This window comes from Amaranthus tricolor, chromosome 2 (genome assembly GCF_026212465.1).
Source record: "Amaranthus tricolor cultivar Red isolate AtriRed21 chromosome 2, ASM2621246v1, whole genome shotgun sequence".
In the NCBI taxonomy this organism is placed as follows: domain Eukaryota; kingdom Viridiplantae; phylum Streptophyta; class Magnoliopsida; order Caryophyllales; family Amaranthaceae; genus Amaranthus; species Amaranthus tricolor.
The window spans coordinates 2,017,756-2,036,617 of record NC_080048.1 but is presented as its reverse complement, the minus strand read 5'-3'; the positions used below and the strand labels follow the sequence as shown (position 1 = coordinate 2,036,617).

General features: G+C 32.3%; 1 protein-coding gene and 1 non-coding gene across 2 annotated transcripts; one reads left to right on the top strand and one right to left on the bottom strand.

The window, feature by feature from the left end:
• Positions 1-3,425: 3,425 nt before the first annotated feature.
• Positions 3,426-3,541, bottom strand: LOC130807066 (U5 spliceosomal RNA). The gene has a single exon (XR_009040440.1). It is a non-coding gene; the product is annotated as a U5 spliceosomal RNA (small nuclear RNA).
• A 9,758-nt stretch (positions 3,542-13,299) lies between these two features.
• On the top strand, positions 13,300-18,862 carry LOC130806338 (protein HOTHEAD-like). The gene is made up of 5 exons (XM_057671366.1): positions 13,300-13,758; positions 14,401-15,042; positions 16,365-16,762; positions 17,669-18,234; positions 18,501-18,862. The coding sequence occupies exons 1-5, from the start codon at positions 13,611-13,613 to the stop codon at positions 18,535-18,537; spliced, it is 1,791 nt and encodes a 596-aa protein (XP_057527349.1). The 5' UTR covers positions 13,300-13,610; the 3' UTR covers positions 18,538-18,862.

Genomic DNA, 18,862 nt, shown 5'->3' with positions numbered 1-18,862 from the left:
CAAAATGCTTATTTTAAGATGAAAATTAAATTCATTTCCAATCTATATTTCCATTTTGAAGGTGTTTGATCCAAGGGAAAACGTTTACATGGAAATGAAACTATTTCTTCCATTTAACCCTGCTTGGTTTGACAAGAAAATTATAATGTAAATTTGGGAGGAAATGTATATTTCATTACTTTGTAAATATTTTAATTTGAAAGCGCAAGCCTCAAAGAGGTTTAACAAAGAAAAACAAATGAAAAATAAAATGCAAAATAAGAACATAAGTGTTTATGAGGTATCTTGAATACCTCCCCCTCAAATGTAGTTTATTATAATGAATTCAACAATTACAAGTATAATAAACTCCCTTGTCTTGAGAACAATCTCTCAAGACCACAAATACTAAGGAAAAGTAAAAACACTCTCAAGTTTCTAACAATGCAATAGCCCTCTCAACAATATATGTGTGTTTTTGGTGTATGTTACTATGGGTGATGAATCCTATTTATAGGCAAGACATTCATCACCCTTAGTATTCCCTCATAAATCACCATAAACCACAATTAACATCCAATTAACTATGACAATAAACATTACAATAAACAATAGAAGTAATGCACCACATAATTGCATAGCCATTTCACATTCTGACGAAATCAGAATCCTATGTAGCCTTCTGAACTTCCGCTCGACCTGAGCCACTACCTCGCTCGGTCGAGCGAGCTTCCAGAGAAGCTACTGACCTGATTTGCACATCTTGCTCGACAAGTTGCTCGACCGAGCCACCTCCGCTCGACTGGTCGAGCCATTCTTTGCTCGACCGAGCGTCTGGTCGAGCTGCTCCCAGTTTGTTCCTCTTCTTGTTGCTTTGATCAAACAACTCTCATCAACCGTTCCAAACCTTAAACCACCCATATTCGACACATCTTTATTGACCCTCTCTAAAGTACAAGACAAAGCATGTTCGACTATATGTTTAAAGTTAACGTCATTTTTAAGATTATTGGCACTTGCTTTAACAATCTCCCCCTCAAGTCCAATATTCTTATCCTCCTCAAAAGTAACTCTCTTTGACCCAAACACACCATCACCAACACTTTTGTGGCCTAGGCTACCACAATTAACTTGTAACTCATACAAGTTCCTCTTACTTCTTACTCCCTTCATGAGCACCATGCTCCCTCTAATGACTTTCAAAACCCCTCCACTTGCTTTGAAAGTGCATCCTTTACTCTCAAGTCTACCTAATGAAATAAGGTTCCTCTCAAACTTAGGTACATACCTTACATCACCAAATCTTCTCTTAACACCTCCATGAGTCTCAATAATAACCTCACCAATACCTTCTACTTTCACCTTTTCATCATTTGGTAAAGTAACAAGGCCATAATCCCCATAACTAAGCTTAGTAAATTTTTCTTTCTCACAACAAATGTGGAATGAGCAACCGGAGTCTATTACCCATTCCTTACTATGAACCACTCCCCCATCAACTAGTAGAACATCATCATCATCATCAACAAAGCTTAGAGCGGCATTCCCGCTACTCTCACTCTCATTCCTTCCACTATCCCTTAAGTTTCTCATTCTCTTAAGGTCTTCCTTTAATTCCTTACACATCATTTGTATGTGCCCTTTTTTCTTACAATAGTAACACTCTTTGTTACTAAGGTCACCCCTCCCTTAAGACTTACCCCTTCCTTGATATCCCTTTTCTTTGGTTCTTCCCCTATTAGAACCTTCACTAAACAAGCCCTCCCCAACATCCTTCTTTTCTTCCCCCTCCCTTCTCACCATGAACCTATCATTCTCTCTCAACGCCGCCAATGCTTGATCAAGAGTGATAGAATCCCTACCTATGAGCAATGTTTGGACTATGTTTCTATAGTCCTTGGGAAGTGAAGCCAAAAGTAGTAAAGCTTGTTCTTCATCGGACAATTTTTCATCGGCATTTAACAATTGGCACACCAACTTGTTAAATGTGTTAATGTGGTCTTGCATTGTTGTATCTTCATCCTTCATGAGTTGATACAACTCCCACCTCAAGCAAAGTTTATTAGTAAGGGATTTGGAAGCATACACCGCTTGTAATTTTTCCAACAACTCACCGGGATCGGTCTCTTTCAAGTAGTTATACTTGATTTCGGGTGCAATGGCAAGCCGGATTGTGCTTACCACCTTCTTTCTCATTTGTTTCCATCTTGCTTCTTCTACATTATTTGGTTTCTCCTTCAACAGCGCATCATCGATGCCTTGCTGCACCAAAAAATCTTTCACCGAACTCTTCCATATGGAAAATTTGATTCTTCCATCAAACAATTGAATAGAGAAACTTTTCCCATCAGTCATTGTGTCTTTCTTGTTCTTTTAACCTCACTTTCACACTCCAAATAGCCCAAGACGCACTCCCGCTCTGATACCAATTGAAAGCGCAAGCCTCAAAGAGGTTTAACAAAGAAAAACAAATGAAAAACAAAATGCAAAATGAGAACATAAGTGTTTATGAGGTATCTTGAATACCTCCCCCTCAAATGTAGTTTATTATAATGAATTCAACAATTACAAGTATAATAAACTCCCTTGTCTTGAGAACAATCTCTCAAGACCACAAATACTAAAGCAAAGTAAAAACACTCAAGTTTCTAACAATGCAATAGCCCTCTCAACAATATGTGTGTTTTTGGTGTATGTTACTATGGGTGATGAATCCTATTTATAGGCAAGGCATTCATCACCCTTAGTATTCCCTCATAAATCACCATAAACCACAATTAACATCCAATTAACTATGACAATAAACATTACAATTAGACATGTTCATTCGGTTGATCGGGTCGGTTTTGGACGGGTGTTATTCGGTTCGGTTGCATTTCGGATCGGTTATTTTACGGTTGTGTGTTACAACGGGTCACACTCGGGTCGAGTCGGTTAGTCACGGTTCGGTTAGAGATCGGTTATTCAAGCTATCGGGTTAGCATCAGTTCGGTGTCGGTTGAAGTTCGTGTTGAGTGTCAATCGGTCTCGGGTTGTCATCGATTACTAATTGGTTCGGTTTTTTCGGGTATAGATCGGGTTCGAGCTTTATTTTTCGAGTAGTTATCGGTTACGGATAACTATTGATCGGGTCAATATCGAAATAAGTTAATAGTCAGTTTTTAATTGATGTATGCTCATTTACTTACAAAAAATAATTACCGATTGTTTTATCAGATATAGCAGATAGGGGTGTCAAACAGGTCGGGTTGGGTCATTTTCAGGTTCGGATCATATATAAATGGGTCAATAAACCCTTAACCTGAACCTGACCCATTTTATTAATGGGTCAAAAATTGAAACCCCGACCTAATCTGTAGCAGATCGGATCAACCTGCTAATGACCCATTTAACCTACTTTTTTTTTAGGTCATTAAATTCATATATTTCAGGTCATTTGACCCATTTAACCTTAATTAAAGGCTTCCTCCAAAAATAAGCGTATGCCACTTAATGCAGCGAGCACACGGTATTCTTTAGTAAAAGGCGAAAGAATAGTTCGCTTTGTGCTCACAGCGTGGCTGCGTAAGTTGGTATGAGATCTGTGGAAGTGATTTAAAGGATTTTTCTTTTATTAGTATCTTTCATAGCCGATGTGGGACAACTTCCTTTGTTATTGAAAGTCATCTTCAGCTGACAAATCCCTTAGCCGATGTGGGACAACTTTTTTCTTATTGAAAGTCATCTTCAACTGACAAATCTCTCAATACATGGTAATTGGTATTATCTTAGTTTTACGAAGTATTTGGCAAATGTTGATCCGTCTTAAATTTAATAAATGGGTTAAACAGGTTTTTTTCGGGTTTAAATATTCAACCTGAACCTAACCCATTTAATAAACAGATCAGGTCGGGTTGACCCATTTATTTAATTGGGTCAAAAATCTAAACCGAAACCCGCTAATTTCGAGTCGGTTTCAGATCAGGTTAGCAGGTCGGGTCAGCTTTTGCCAGCCTTAATAGGCAGATCAATTTATTTCAATTAGTTTATATATATATATATATATATATATATATATATATATATATATATATATATATATATATATATATATATATATATATATATATATATATATATATATATATATATATATATATATATATATATATATATATATATATATATATATATATATATATATATATTCTGTATGCAATCTCTTCTGTATAGAACTTGTGTTCTTCCTTTTTCCGTATTATTAGAAAACTGAAATTGGACTTAATTTGCTAAAATTAGGTGAAAATTTGATTCGGATTTATAACAGTTCGATTTACAATCGGTTCGGGTTTGTATCAGTTCGGGTTAAAAACAGTTCGATTAATAATCGATCGGGTTTGTATAAGTTCGGGTTGAAAACAGTTCGATCTTAATCGGTTTTAATCAGGTTACATTCGGTTACGTGCATAATTCGGGTCGGATTTGACTCGGGTCGATCACTGTTCAGTTCGGGTAACATCGGTTAAGGTTTATATGTCGGTTATAAAATTCGGTTGCAGTTCGAGTTCGATTTTGCCTTTTTCGGTTATCAAACGGTTCGAGTGAAGTATCGGTTCGGGTAATTGCGGTTCGGTAAACCTAAAAAACTTACATTTTTTCGGGTCGGATAATTTTCGATTCCGGGTCGGATTTTCGGGTCGGGTTTGTTTTGAACAACTCTAATTACAATAAACAATAGAAGTAATGCACCACATAATTGCATAGCCATTTCACATTCTGACGAAATCAGAATCCTATGTAGCCTTCTGAACTTCCGCTCGACCCGAGCCACTACCTCGCTCGGTCGAGCGAGCTTCCAGAGAAGCTACTGACCTGATCTGCACATCTTGCTCGACAAGTTGCTCGACCGAGCCACCTCCGCTCGACTGGTCGAGCCATTCTTTGCTCGACCGAGCGTCTGGTCGAGCTGCTCCCAGTTTGTTCCTCTTCTAGTTGCTTTGATCAAACAACTCTCATCAACCGTTCCAAACCTTAAACCACCCATATTCGACACATCTTTATCGACCCTCTCTAAAGTACAAGACAAAGCATGTTCGACTATATGTTTAAAGTTAACGTCATTATTAAGATTATTGGCACTTGCTTTAACATAATTACTTCCAATAATGGAAGAAAATTAATTCCCATCAGTCTTCCATTTCTTATATCTCCATTTCCCTAAAAAGTTTGAATCAAATCAAATAGAATAAAATTGATTTTAATTTGCATATAATTTTCATTTAATAGTAAATTTCATGTAAAAAAAATTCTATGAAAATATTTTCATTTTGGCTAAAAATAGTAGGAAAAAAGAGGGTCAATAACCAAAATGACAATAAAACACCTAATAAAATTAGCTTTTTCATTTGCGCTCATAAAAAGTCATCTTTTTAGTCGGTTGAAAAGCTACTTATCAAATATTTTTTTTGGCCTTTTGACTAACTAACAAGTCAGTTAACAACTTAGTTGAATTTTTGCTTTTCGTTTGGTGAAGCAACAAAAAAAAGTGTTTGTTATTAAATGACTTTAAATCAGTTGAAATAATTGTTGCTAAGCGGAAAACCTAAAAGCTACTTATACTAACTTTTTTATTAGCTTTATGCCTTTGGCCTTATTTTTTTTCTTTTAATAATAGCCAACAACCTACAAATAATTTTTACCATACATCTTCATAATCATTGGCATAAACAGCTAGCTTACCAGTAAATACTTTTAGCTAGTCAAATCAACCAATAACTCTAGCTAACAACTATTAACTCAATAGGCCATTTAACTTACTTTTTCTAATAAACAACTAACATCCAAATAATGTTTGTCACACATTTCTATAATTATTGACTATGCAATTAGCAAAACCAAAATCAATAATATCAGTTGGTTTAACAAGACTACTAAACCAACCAACATAGATTTACCAAACACCTCTAACATATTAGCTATGTAAACAGCCCATCACACCTAAATATAAGACTATAAGTAAAAGCGTTTAAAATAGATCCGATGATTCGACCTTACAATCAAATTCTAATATAACTCAATTTAGAAATGGATTTACAATTATGTAAAAACCAATATAGACACAAGACACGATTGTAAACCAATCTAGCTAAAACACCTGATCTGAAATCAACCCGATAATATGAATGAACAACGATAACCATAAGTCGTTAGATATATAGTCAGTCTTTTTTTTTCCTCTCAAATCTCAACGAAATTTCGTGTGTCCTTCCATAGTCCTTTTAACAAATCCAAGGCTATCAAACAACCAACAAAACATTCATGGTTTTTTCATATATTTGTTGATAAAATTAATTGAAGTAGCTGCTTCATTTTTCCCTAATAATTTTGATGCAAGAAGATGGTGATATGAGATGTGAAATGTTTGTAACATGAAAATTTTTAATGAGAAAATATTGCAATAACTCACTTGTCCTCAAAAATCAATATATTATGGCCCCTATTTTTATTACACATTTAGTATTTCACATGAATTTAATAATTTTGTGCCCCTCTTCTCCATCTTTGTTTCAAATAAGCTTGAGATTAAGTAATGTCATGACTCATGAGTTTTGCCTCTAAGAAATAAATTACTCTATGTGTTTATCATTGTTTTTTTTAATAAAAATATTTATATAGTGAAATTTAAATTATTTTAAATTTAAGTAATTTATCCGATAAATAGATCTAACTATCTCTTGCCTCGATGGTTTATTACTTTGAAAATATCCACCCTAAATTATTCCCATTAAAGTTTAATCCCATAGCTTTATCATTAGACCAAAGATTACTTGTGAAAATTTAAAAGTTGAAAATTATGTCGTTTATAAGAAAAAATGTTTTCTTCGAATTGAAAAAAAGAAAAAGAAAAAGAAAAAAGGGTGTTGACTTGTATTGAGCATCATACAACTTTAACAGTAAAATGTCATTTTCATCTTTGTGACGTTTAGTTTGTATCAAGATAAGTTAGTAAATGTCATTCAAAGTATAAGCTTAAGGCACATTTTAGTTAGGTAAAAAGTTATGTTGAACCTATCGTTTGTTGATGGAGTGACTTTGAGTGTTTAATTTATATATTGATGAGAAAAATGTATGTATGGAGTGTGGGAGTTGCTTTGTATTACAATGTTGCTATATATGTCGTCTGTTAATAAACCAATTTAACCAAAAGCTTCAATTGATGGTTGAGGTTTTAAATTACATTATATACTCTAAACTGTCCTCTCACGTGAGAGCACTTTAGGCTAAAAGCGTGGATGAAGCACATGTCGACTTCATACCTGACGCTAAATATTCCTCTTTAAATTAGAGATGATTGAGATTCGAATTCGTAATCTCTTTTCATGCTAGCTTCTGATACTTAAAAAATTCCAATTAAATCAAAATTTTAACAAATAATTAAAGTCTCAAAATATATCATATACACTAATATCATTATAATTTGAATTGTGTCCTCTTAAAGGTTTGGACAAGTAGTTTGTAGCTACTACAATTTCTATTTGTTAATCTCATTCCCTCTACAACATTTCTTCTTTATATTTATTGTCTTCCTTATTGTAATATCTTCATCGTGTAGATTAATTTAATAGCTTTATTATATGTTAAACACAAAATACAAAACACCAATAAAAGATTTTCAATTGTTTTTATGGGACGCCACTCAACGTAAAACAAAATCATTCAAACATATTTTAAAGGGAAAATAAATAGTTTATTCAATTAAAAATGATTAAATAGTTCATACACAAGTTCTATATTGGTCCCTTTTATTAATATATTTATTAATTAATAATTAAGTGAATGAACACCTTTTTAGACGATCATTAATTTCCTAAAGCTTTAGGCCAAATTAAATACACAATTAATGAATGGATAATAATTATAGTGTGCTTGGCTTATGGAAAAGTGGAGATCAATGTTGTAGTCGTGATGATAGTGAGTCTCCGAAAATTTTATTTAAACACGATCCTAATTTTTATAACTCGTAAATGATTCTTATTAGGATTTTGTTTCTAGTTTTTTAAGTCGTTTTACGTAAAATTTGTTGATAATAACAAAATTAAAGATTAATTGTTCTATTAAGTACTTTAACAACTTTAAATTTATTTTTTCTATCGAAATGAATTGAATTGAATTAATCTAATTTAAAAAATAAAATCAGTAAATCTAATAATATCAACCTAAAAATTCAATGCACTGAAATAGAAAATTGACGAGATATTACAAAGATTTAAAAACATTCTACTTATGGGCAATGATTCTATACACTGATATACACATTTTATTTTGTTGCTGCATTATTCTTGCATTTACGCTCAATTAAGTTGGAAAATACTAAAATGAAAATTTATAATTCATAAAAAAAATACCCAAGATTTTGTGTAAGAGTATGTGATTAGATCATTATTTTGGGCTAGGGAGATTGTAGTAGTTGAGTATCAAAATTAATAAAAAAAAAAAAAAATAGTACATGGAAAAATGGTACTAAGACTACTAGATGAATGTTCCTCATGTTGGCTACTATTCATCACATTTATTATTTTTCCTCTACCACCCAATTAGGTTGGTGTGTTTTTTAACCAATTTAATTAAATGCAATTATTGCTATTGCCATAATTGGCAACATTTAGTGTTTTAATTTTTAAATTACATATAAAATTACAAAAAATATATAAAAAATAATATATATTAAGATAAATATAATAAGATTTCACATTGATATATTTTAACTTTTATATATTCTTTAAAAATTAGGTTTAAATTTCTCTTTCTTTGTATGTAATATTTCAAACGTAACCAACATAATAAAACAGATGAAGTAGTAATATTTGGCAATAGTCCATGAATTTTACGTGATTATAAATCTATTTTTTACGGCAAATCAAATCAAATTAGATTACATTGTCGAATAATATTAAATTTTTAGACCTATCTAGAATACCTACAAGTGAATAACCTACACACATATAATATACTTCCTCCCTTCCATTATACATGCCATATTTGACTTACACAATCTAATGCGTTATTTTGATTATTTATATATTGAGTTATACATGTTTATGAATTATAAAAAGTTAGTATTATGAAAGTATGCGATTAGAAGATTCAAACAAGATTCCACTTGAGTATATTTTTTCTTACATATTAGCCAAAATAAATTTTAACGATAAATAATGTGAATAGTAAAAATGTATTTAAGAATGGAGGAAGTACAACAAAAGCCATTTGGAGTGCTTATGAGTATAAAAGTCAAGAATTAACTCAAAGACTCAAATCTTGAGTAAGATCGGGTGCATCTTTATAAGCACTGCCGTATTCATTAACTATGTGCCCCCACTATAACAGAGATCTATCCTTGTGCACAACCAATTTATTTGTATTTTCTTTTTATATGTACAATACTTACCTGCGGATATATTGGGTAAGATGATGATAATCTATTAAAATATTATGTTGGTCGGATTCGGGTCAAGTTAATGATATTAATTTTAGATTAAGTTAGTTTTAGATCGAGTTATTTTCAATTGGACTATTTTCGAGTCGAATTGTAAATTAAAATTTTTTGGAAAACCACTTTTAAAAAAAAACTATAAAATATAAAATGCAATAAATAATTCCTCAAATCGACAGACTGACAGATGAAATACTTCTTAGAAGTTTTGTTAATATTAGGTTACTATGTAATTAAATATCCTTAATTGGATGTTTTCTAGATTTTGCTATAAGCCTATAAGGTTATTAAAGATAATAATAAATGCAATTTATAATAATGAAATAAAACAGAAAAAATATAGAAATTGGGTTAGTATGCCATGTGATTACTCATAAGGGGGATATGAATCATACATCTTGTCTTGATAATTTAAGATATTTGGGATATGAGTGAAGAAAACCACACAAGTTCCACTCCAATTAATGTATTTGCACATTTTAATTTGTTTTATTTTTCGTTTTTTCCGTTTTAATAAATTTAACTTATTTTTATTTATATATTTGAATATAATTTTACTATCTTTACTCTTTATATTTTCTCTGTTACGAGAATTAAAAGAAAGATAATTTCAATAACACAATTAATGCTTAAATTTTTAGGCTTCAACTAGTAACTAATTTGGTTACATTGAAAAGTGACCTCAACTTACTTGGTGGACTTTTGAGTTAAAATTTAAGGCTAAATTAAGCACTTATAGTGTGAATGGATTGATACTCAGATACCCAATAGTCATACGTAATTAGTGTTTGAAGCGGGCCAAATAGATTTGAATTTAATTTTGTAAAAATTTTATATCGACTTAGTGCGTTAAATTAAAAGTAGTAAATATTTTTTAACAATTGTACTTGTCAAGTAGAATAATATATAAAGTATTTTTTACTTTTTAAGGTTGATACACTAAAATAATATAGATCAAGTCAGTACAAGATATTACAGTGAAATTTATACTATCTTCTACGAAACCTTGTTAAAATGGACGAGAGAATAATGAATCAAAAATCCAGCAAGAGTTATGATCAATTGAGGACAAATTCATAATTTTGTAATTTGTAAACCAACTAAAGATATTTGAGTAAAAAATAGTTTCTTAAAATGTTAAATACTTTTATGGACAAACAAATTAAAAATAGTTTTTAAAAAATAAAGGTTTTGTAAAAAAAGAAAAAAACTCATTGAAAATGTGTATGTAACAAATTTAATGAAATTAATTCCCTTAATTTCTCATTAGATGAATCAATCTTAAATACAAAGCAATTAGTTAACTTTTAGGAAACTAAATAATAATAAAGATATTCTACAAAATAATAATAATCACACAATATTCAAAAGATAATCTAAAGATAATACATGTATTCTAACAATGAGAAGGACAATAAGTAAATGGTTAATTACATTTTGAAAAAAGTGCTACTCCCATTTATAAATGCACTTCTTATAATAGCAGTTTGGATGCAGGAAAAAAGCTAAAACCTGTCTACAAGAATGTTAGTTAAGCTTAACAATTTCATATAAGATTCCAACTAATTTAGACCAAGATTCTTCTATTTAATCTTCTCATCTCTATAGATTTTATAACTTCTTACCCACCAAGGAAAATAAACTTCAAAAGAGAGTTTTTATCTTGCCATTGTGTTACATGACTCAACTATGTAATGTAAACATTACACGAAATGAAAACCATTTTATTAACTTAAACACGTATTCAATTTGTACGAGAAATCTATATTTAATTCTAGAAAAAGATAAAGTTTGGAAGGCTAAAACTCAAGTTTACCACTGTTAAATGTGTTTATTTTATTTGTCCTTTAAAGTTTGCAGCATAAAGTTTCTAACGTAAAACTTTTTCAGCCTCTTTTAAGCAAAATAAAAGCAACAACAAAAGTATTTAAATAAAACTTAGGTTTATAACAAGCATGAACATTGTTACATAAAAAGAACACAAAATCACCAAATAAGATTAGATGTGTTATAAACCAACACTTAACTTTAGAAGAAACGTAAACATATACACCACTTAAAAGCTAAAACTCAAGTTTTACCACCTAATTTGTCAAATTTTCTCTAACACATTCATCATCTCAAGTTTTCAACATATTGTTTTTCAATTTAAGAGCTTTTGAGTCTCTTTGCGCAAAATCAAAGTCACAACATAGTTAATTAAACAAAAATTAAGTTTATAATACGCATGTACATTCCTTCACAAAACAGGCCAATCTCAACTAAAAGAAAATCAGTCTCATAAATATTATTATCTGTCTTTTTTAAAAGTCACACTTTTTTTATTTGATTATGTTTTTATAGAAATGCAACTACTAAAATAGTTAGTCTCTTGAGAGACGGTCTCTTTGAGAGACGTAGCTTAAGCTCAGTTCATTAAAGATTAATGTCTACTTATCATATTCTTAATACCTACTTATATTATCCTTAATGCCTACTTTCAATATCTTAAATGTCTACTTATATTATCCTTAATGCCTATTTTCAATATCTTAAATGTCTACTTACATTATTCTTAATACCTACTTACAAAATTTTAAAAAATATATAATGAGCCGACTCAATTAGAAATGATCTCTTAAAGAGACCGTCTCTCACAAGAATTTGTGCTATTAAAAAGAAACCAAAAATAGTAAACTTAACTATCCAATTTTACATTTGCTCGGAAATACTTGTAACTGATAATGATATCTTTATGTTTGGCGCAGAAATATCAATGAATATACAAAAGTGTGAGATGTTACATTAATCTAATTTCTGCCAAAACTGAGACTATGTTGACTGGTGCATCAATCAAAACTACCATCTTCAGATTACAGGGGAGCTACTAACCAACCATTAACAACATACTATAAAAACAATAACCAGTTTCTTCATTCTCTAAAACTGTGTATATATTGGTCATTACCAAGCCAATGACAGATCCATAGCAGGCATTAAATGATAAAGGCAATATTTATTTATAGAATATAACAATAGACGACTGTATACTGTAGACTATTATTAAAGCTCATTGCAAATTGTCATCTTCAAATTGCACATTTACAACACTCTATGGCAATTTTGTGTATGATGCACATTTCAGATATACATACTTTTAAAAATGTCCAATTTTCAAGGAATGCAAATCAATTACTCCGTCTATTCCTTTGAAATTGCAATAATACGATAAGGTATATTGACTAAGAATAATGAGCACATTTGAATTGTACGGCTGAAATTAATTAAATGACTGAAAAAATGTGTATATATTATTAAATTAAAAGAATGAGAAAAAATGTGTGGGTGAGGAATGCGACAAAGGAAAAAGGCGAAGAAAAGTGCGATAATTTCAAAGGAATAGATAGAGTATTCGACTTAAGTACATGTGTTAGGAACCTTAATAATTCGCTCTAACTATAGATTTTTTATAAAAACCTTGTGAATTTTTATTAAGATATAGGAGACTTTGGCACATGTACAACCTTGATGATAGTTCAAAAATATTCTTTTACGTTCGCAGTAACGGTCACAAAACTGATTTTCCGGCCAATACGGATGATTTTACAATCAATGTGGCCTACATTTCAGTCGCGGTAAACTTAAAACCTTTACAATGAGGCCTCGATACGGTAATGCAGCCTTATTTTTGCACTATGCCTTGATCCCAAAACTTTAAAGTTGGCTACATGAGCTAATAAATCAATTTTAGTGATCATCGACAACAGCTTGGTTAAAAAATAGTATGAAAAAAAGGAAAATTATGAAGAAAGGGACAGTTTAAAGTCTCCCACAACTCACAAGTGCAAAAAGGGCCAAGCTGTTTAAAATACTTTCAACAATAAACAACCCACAATGAATAACCTCCTGTATTTGCTGTACTGAACTGTTGAATAATAATCAATCAGTGAATAACCATTACTTACAAATTATAAATATGGTGGTCTAAGAACACCCAATTGTGCATTAAGCATGCTTACTACAATCTAGGGGTAATGTAATCTTTAGATGATTAGGTTCCAAAATCTAAATGTTGTTCAACAACAATTCCTTTTTATTTGACTGAGGCTAAGGAAGAACATCTTTTTACCTTAAGAGAGTGCACTAAAATTTCTTCACATATCACGTTCAGGGTTATATAAAGATGAGTAGTTACTTCCCATTATATTTTGTTTCTTCTTCACAAAAAGCTCATTTAAACCAGCTCATGGATTCTAGGTGGAGTTGGAGAATTGCCTTAGCTTCCTTTCTTGTATTTACAATCTCTTTCCCTTCTTGCTCTGCTGACAAAGGTAATTAATCCTCTGAGTTTTGTCTGTTTCTTTCATTTTCCTCCTTCAATCTATCATCACATATATGTAAAATGAATAAATTACAATCAAGCAATTGTTGTGTGATATACATTTTCATTAAATCATAACATATCATATGGTTAATGTGACAAGAACATGGGTATGTTTAGTTATCATTTCATTTTTGCGAGTTCAGCGTTAAAAGAAATTAACTTAATCAAACGTTTAAGTTGATGGTTGAAGTATGAAGCTTGTTGTTATACTCTATCATGACTCTTCATATGAGAGTCATTTGAGCTAGAATTGTAGATGCAAAATAAGCTTTCTTCAGAAATTAGCTCTAATACCATATTAAAAAACAAACTCATCAAGTAAAAAGTTTACACTGATGTTTGAAATCTCAAGATATGTTGTCATACAATGTTACACCCCTTCATACAAGTCATTGAGCTACAATTGTGGATACAAAACAAACTTTCTTCACAATATTGACTCTGATACCATGTCAAGAAATAAACTCATCATTTATAAATTTACCCTGATGGTTGAAGTCTCGAGATTTGTTGTTATGCTCTATCATTTAGAACATCACAATCTTAGTACTATATTGAAGTGTTTTTTCTTTCCCTTTTGATGTTGTAGCCCCACAGTATTCCTTCGTGAAACCTGCAACAGTTGCTCCTCTTGTATCCTACTTCGACTACATAGTAGTAGGTGGAGGAACAGCAGGGTGTTCACTAGCAGCAACACTCTCAAACGGGGCAACGGTCTTACTACTCGAAAGAGGAGGAGTGCCATATGGAAACAAGAATGTAGAAGACATAGGCTCATTCGCGAACAATCTAGCTAACATTTCACCCAATTCACCATCACAAGGATTTGTGTCTGAAGATGGAGTGTTAAACGCTCGGGCTCGAGTCCTAGGAGGAGGATCTGCTATCAATGCCGGGTTCTACACAAGGGCTCCTAGGGACTTTGTGACACGAGTCGGATGGGACTATGCGTTGGTGAATCAATCGTACGAATGGGTGGAAAGGAAGGTGGCATTTGAGCCACCAATGCTGCAGTTTCAGACAGCAGTTAAAGATGGGTTGTTACAGGCAGGAATTCAGCCGTATAATGGCTTTACATTTGATCATATTCGTGGTACAAAATTTGGGGGAACTATTTTTGATAGGAATGGTAGAAGGCATACTGCTGCTGACTTGCTAGAGTATGCAGATCCTAGACGTGCCACAGTTTATCTTTATGCAGTTGCTCAAAAAATCTTGTTCAGCAACAGAGGTAAGTCAAAATTGAATTCATAAATTTGTTATCAAGCATGTACACAATATAGGTGGAAAAATAATTCACATGTGATCCCACATCAAAATCATGGTGTTAGAGTCGACGGTTTCCGATCAATTGGAAACCAAAAATCTCGATTTTCCATAAAAATAATGTGTAGGTTCGAAAAGAATGACGTTCCCGTCTAATTAAAATGGCTCATATGTGAGGGGGAGTGTTAGAAAAATAACCCACATGGGATCCCACAACAAAATCAAATAAGGTAAACCAATTGGTATTAGGAGGTGTAGCCCATCAAGTATATATGTTAGTCAACCTCTCTTTGATTTTTTGACGTGGGATACGTTATTTTCCAACAAAAATATTTGATAATCTTTGTAAAAATATTCATGTTTTGGTCCAAACTGAAATTTTGTACACAATTGTATTTGGTAGTTGCGGTAAAATGAATATTTAGAGTAAAATCGAGTTGCTATACGATTGGATTTTCATCTCATAAAATGACACACTTATAGATTAATTGAGAAATAATATGCCTATATCTAGCAACTATGGTAAAATAAAGGGTCAAAACAGAGACAATAGGCTATAAAAGTGGAGGATGGACATCATAATGTTTTATTAGTTGGACTTAAAAACTTATATGGGACACGAATAAGTGTCCAAGAATCCCAAGTATTAGACTCCATTAATTTAAAAAAAATATTTTTCGCATCAATTAAAAGAGATAGCAGTATGTGGCGGATTTAGATTTTATATTAAGTTGGTTTAAAAAGTCAGAGTTAAAGCTAATAATAAAGTCAATATTTTATACAATTGAAAATTTTGCAATTAATAATGCATACTATTTAATTTGTCAATTTGTATACAATTGCTAAAAATAAATATGATGCATATATGAAATTTAAAAATATCTAATAATTATTTATTTTAATTTTTTATCATACCTTAGAAAATATACCTAAATTTTCAAAGATCAAAAACTTTTATCATTTTTATACTTAAATTTTATTTTAACAAATCATCGTTATCCCAATGAGTTCCACCTATAACAAGGTTTGGAGAGGGTAGGATGGAAGACAAACCAATGTTATTGAGCTGGACTTATTGTAAATGGCAACATATTATCAAGAAAACATGAGGTGCTCACACTTCTATGCCATCCAAAAACCATATGGCAATGAAAAAAAAATTCCAATAATTTATAAAGTCTGCACACAATTTTCAATTTGCCAACAACAAATACCCTAATCACGAGGATGTTCAATTTTTTTATCAAAATTTATATGACACATATGATTGAATTGTTGTTGGTGCAGAGCAAGGAAAGCCAAGAGCATATGGAGTAATATTCAAGGATTCAGCTGGAATATTCCACAAAGCATTACTAAGACCAGGAGCCAACAATGAAATAATTCTATCAGCTGGTGCACTTGGAAGCCCACAATTGCTGATGTTGAGTGGGATAGGGCCTGCTGCAGAGCTATCTCTTCATGGCATTGATTTGGTGTTAGATCAGCCCCAAGTGGGTCAAGGAATGGCTGATAATCCCATGAATATCCTTTTTGTTCCTTCTCCTGTTGGTGTTGAAACCTCCCTTATTCAAGCTGTTGGCATTACTGAGTTTGATAGTTTCATTGAAGCTGCTAGTGGGTCCAACAATATTCGTGCTTTTATGCAGAACCTTCCTTCTGCTGTTGAGATGCTCACTTCCCAGGTTAGAAACTCAATATGAAAATGTCCATACATCATCCTTAGTGTAAACAGTTAGAGTATGTAACATGTCTTAATGGCTTAACCATCAACTTAAGCTTTTGGTTGAGTTCGTTCCTTGTCATGGAGTCACAAACCAGCATGACAAGATGTCTCGGCCTCACGGGTTAAAATCTCAATCGTCCTTCATTTAAAGTGAAATATTCAGCGCCAAGTATGAGGAAGGTCTATGTTGCATCCACACTTCTAACCCAAAGGGCTCTCGTGTACCGACAATTGTGAAAGGACCTATATGCTGAATCTAACAGAAAAAGATAATCCAGGCTTCCTGCATAGTCTAGCTGTTGTACCAATAGTTGTGAAAGTACCTATATTGCAGTCATGATAACCTCAAAATTCTTTACAATGCGGCCATGATATGGTGATGAATCGATATGATGTAACCTTTTGTGTGCATCGCGTGTTTTCTCGATTAGACGGTGGCATTGACAATAAGTCTAGCTAAAACTTAACATGGTATTTGAGCCGATGCTTCGATCAAAATTTAAAGTGGTAGGTCCGAAAAGAATAACGTACCTACCCTAATTGACTACTCCCACATGTGAACTTAACCGAGGTTCGCATATAAAGAAGGGTGTTGGAATGGTTTATCCCACATCGATAAATTAAAATGGAGTGCACATTTTTTTAACTCATTGGAGTTATTCCTCCCATTAACATATGGTTTTAAAATGGTATGTCCTTGGCTAATAAAGTGTGTGCTCTCGTGTTTCTCCAATTATATGCTGACATTCACAATAAGTCCAACGAAAACTTAGCACTTTGTGGTAGTGCACAGTTGTCTCATCATGTTACTGAACAGATAGATGTAATACTGATTACTCACAGTTCTATGGTTAAATTTGTGCAGGCAAGCCAATCATCAGATGGGCCCAAAGTGATAACAACACAAGGAGACTTAGAGAGAGCAATTGAATACATGCATTCCCTATTGAATGGAACTGTCCATGGCGGTGTTCTCCTAGAAAAGGTAGCTGGCCCTAAATCATCAGGATATCTACATCTAGCAACCCTAGATCCAAATGACAATCCTTCAGTACGATTCAACTATTTCCAAGATCCAGAGGATCTAGAAAAGTGTGTTATGGGAATGAAGACCATATTACAAGTCATAGAATCAGAACCATTCCAACAGTTTAGGGTACCAGGCATGTCAGTACAATCCCTAATCAACATTGTGGTTAACTTCCCTCTTAATTTAAGACCAAGACATTTTGATACTGCCCTTTCCTTGGAACAGTTCTGCATTGATACAGTTTTGACCATATGGCATTATCATGGAGGTTGTCAAGTTAATAAAGTTGTTGATCGTGATTATAAGGTTCTTGGCACACTCAGTTTAAGGGTTATTGATGGATCGACGTTCTATGACTCGCCAGGGACGAATCCTCAAGCGACTGTGATGATGCTTGGGAGGTATATATATTGATGAATCTGACTCTGATTCTAACTCTACACATATAAATTTTGAGTTTGTTCATATTATAGTGATTATAATTCTTATGCTTATTTCGTACCTGACTTGTGCGGAGTTGATGACTCGGACTCTGATTCTGATTCTACATATACAGTTTTTGAGTTTTTCATGTTATAGTGTTATAATTCTTATGCTTATTTTGTACCTGGCTTGTGCCAGATACTGGGCAGATGACTCTGATTCTGACTTTGACTCTACAATGCAGATATATGGGACAACGGATTTTAACAGAAAGGCGATAAGTATTGATCTCAAAAGCAAAGAAACGAAAAGAAAACATGATTCTTTGTTTAAGGAACCAGATGAATACATGATTTTTTGTTTTACAAGGGCCCTAAATTTGATTGTTTAGAATGTGGTGTGTGCAGCACATTCTCCATGTGATTTGGGTATAAAATAATTCCTATTTGAAGAACATATAATTTGTATTTTGTAATATTAGATCACAGGATTTCCTACATGTATATTTAGTTCAAATGTTTGGCTATATTTGATATAATTGTAGTCTCTGGCAATCAATTCATAAAATTGCTTATATATGACATTATTTGTGATACTTTTATTCTA

Bases quoted from the DNA above. Each gene is read 5' to 3' on its own strand.
- LOC130806338 (XM_057671366.1), top strand. From the start codon at position 13,611: ATGAGTAGTTACTTCCCATTATATTTTGTTTCTTCTTCACAAAAAGCT. The intron at 15,043-16,364 runs GTAAGTCAAAAT...TTGTTGGTGCAG, and splicing joins AATCTTGTTCAGCAACAGAG to AGCAAGGAAAGCCAAGAGCA. The intron at 16,763-17,668 runs GTTAGAAACTCA...AAATTTGTGCAG, and splicing joins TTGAGATGCTCACTTCCCAG to GCAAGCCAATCATCAGATGG.